The following is a 1,588-nucleotide window of genomic DNA, read 5'->3' as shown; positions in this document are numbered from 1 at the left end:
TGGGATGGGGAGAAGGGCAAGCGCATAGGTGCCATGGCCGACAAGAACCTATGGCACGTTCTTGAGGTTGAGAAGCATAAGCAAACGTCTCATGGCAATGTATGCCTATACATTTCTTGGATCGGGTCTCCTGAACGATCGTGGGAGCCTGAAAGTCGCATGATGCGTGTCGCGCGGGCAATTGTGGAGGACTATTGGATTGCCAAGGGCGGCCGCGATAAGGTAATGAAGTCGGTCGCTGTGAGGCCGAATAGACGTCGTCGCCGATTCCGAAACGCGGCAGCGGCTTGGGAGACATCAGTCAACGCGCAGGCGGGCGAAATGAGGCCAGACAGGCCAACAGCATGGAAAAGAGACTTTGATGGTCATCAGAAGCTTGGCGAGGTGGCGGATGAGGTAGCGCTAGCGGTGTTGGAGGCTGGGAGGAGCCCGGCGAGGACTGAGCGTGTCGCGCACGAAGATGAACAGCCAGCGAACAGCGACATGCAGCCGCCAAGGAAGCGCCGTCGTCTGTCCTGAAATGGAAAACCCGCTGCGAAGTGGCCGTGCTCCTTTGATGCTGACAAGGCTTCGCATTTGGCGACGGGCAGCAGCGAGCATCAGATGTGTCTTCCTCTGGCTCAGTGGTATCTTACCATGACGGAAAAGGGATTCGGTCCCTCCACACAATCGCATAGTGAAATCTGGTGTTCGACTTGGCCACCTGAAATGGCATGTGATGCAGCTGGTGCTTGTGTCCTACCAGTAAGCGATGGTGATTTTACGTCGCACATAGATCCGGTGGCATCTGGTTCTCTTCTTTCGTCTAAAAGATATAATAATAACCAAAACTGCTAGTTATTCTCTCCCCGAACTACGAAGAAAGCCTTCTTGCTGCTACTGATGAGCCTAACCCTGATCTCGTTGTATGTTGTGATTCTGTGGATGACCCCACGGCAAATACGACGTTCCCTCTCCCTCGTCTCAGGAGACATGGCCTAGAGGCAGTTGTCCAAACTCAAGATAGGACAGCAAGAGCCCAATGTTTCCCCTTCGAATGTCGCTGATGTCCCCGTCAGACATTCGTGCCAGTGCTGCGGACTGTGGGGCAACTGATGCCAAGAACGACATCATCACATCGTTCCTTTCCGTATGCGAGACGCAGTGATGGTAAATGAGTCGAAACAGGCTGAAGGCGTGATCATTTCGTGACAGCATCATCATGAGCCCCTGCAGCGACGAGAACGTTGTGTTTTGTATGATCCAGTCAAGTGAATGCGGCTGCAGCATCGCCCCGCACTTCAGGAGCAATGCAACCGTCTTGTGATCCCCGTGATTCTGCAACAATAGCCAACTCAGAGCTGTCCGCCCGGAAGAATCCTGAATGTTGACATCTACGTCTGCGACGGCGAGGAGGTGTTTTGTTGCGGAAGCCGACGTCAATGCTACATCCAAGAGAAGGGGCCTCTCGACCATTTCTGCGTCCAGTGCCCGCACCATACCGTTCGGATTGGCTCCACATTCGACCAGTTTCTCGATCAAGACCTTCTTCTGTGACCTCGTCCTTCCCTGAAGCGACGTTGACGAAGCCAGGAGAGTCAGTCGGAGG

General features: G+C 54.0%; 1 protein-coding gene across 1 annotated transcript; it reads left to right on the top strand.

Annotated features, from left to right (window-relative positions):
• Positions 1–33: 33 nt before the first annotated feature.
• On the top strand, positions 34–519 carry ColSpa_12229 (uncharacterized protein; the record flags this gene model as incomplete). Its single annotated transcript, XM_049278441.1, has 1 exon — positions 34–519. One exon carries the CDS (start codon positions 34–36, stop codon positions 517–519), a length of 486 nt encoding a protein of 161 aa, XP_049134398.1.
• Positions 520–1,588: the final 1,069 nt, after the last annotated feature.

This window comes from Colletotrichum spaethianum (genome assembly GCF_022836535.1).
Source record: "Colletotrichum spaethianum MAFF 239500 DNA, contig59, whole genome shotgun sequence".
NCBI lineage: Eukaryota > Fungi > Ascomycota > Sordariomycetes > Glomerellales > Glomerellaceae > Colletotrichum > Colletotrichum spaethianum.
The sequence above is the reverse complement of the archived record's forward strand: the minus strand, read 5'-3'. Positions and strand labels throughout refer to the sequence as shown.